At 64.3% G+C, this 272-nt stretch overlaps 1 protein-coding gene across 1 annotated transcript in view; it reads left to right on the top strand.

Annotated features, from left to right (window-relative positions):
• Hcn3 (hyperpolarization activated cyclic nucleotide gated potassium channel 3) overlaps positions 1-272 on the top strand; it is a 7122-nt gene that overhangs the window by 5574 nt on the left and 1276 nt on the right. Inside the window, exon 7 of the mRNA XM_010643860.2 lies at positions 54-214. Within this exon, the coding sequence (XP_010642162.1) occupies positions 54-214 (161 nt within the window). The remainder of the gene's footprint in view (positions 1-53; positions 215-272) is intronic.

Raw genomic sequence — 272 nt, 5'->3', positions numbered from 1 at the left:
ACGCCTCGGCTTGGATGCTTTCCCTAAACTCTTCCCTCCTGGGCAACTTCTAGGCAAGAAGAACTCCATACTGCAGCGCAAGCGCTCAGAGCCAAGTCCAGGCGGCGGCGGCGGCGTCATGGAGCAGCACCTGGTCCAACACGATAGGGACATGGCCCGGGGTGTTCGGGGCCTGGCTCCGCTCAGTGGGAAGCCGGTGCTGTGGGAGCCGCTGGTGCGTGCACCTCTGCAGGCCGCAGCTGTGACTTCCAACGTGGCCATCGCCCTGACTC

The sequence above is a fragment of the Fukomys damarensis genome, unplaced genomic scaffold, assembly GCF_012274545.1.
Source record: "Fukomys damarensis isolate Sample0158 unplaced genomic scaffold, DMR_v1.0_HiC HiC_scaffold_33, whole genome shotgun sequence".
NCBI lineage: Eukaryota > Metazoa > Chordata > Mammalia > Rodentia > Bathyergidae > Fukomys > Fukomys damarensis.
This window is presented reverse-complemented; position numbering and strand designations above follow the sequence as displayed.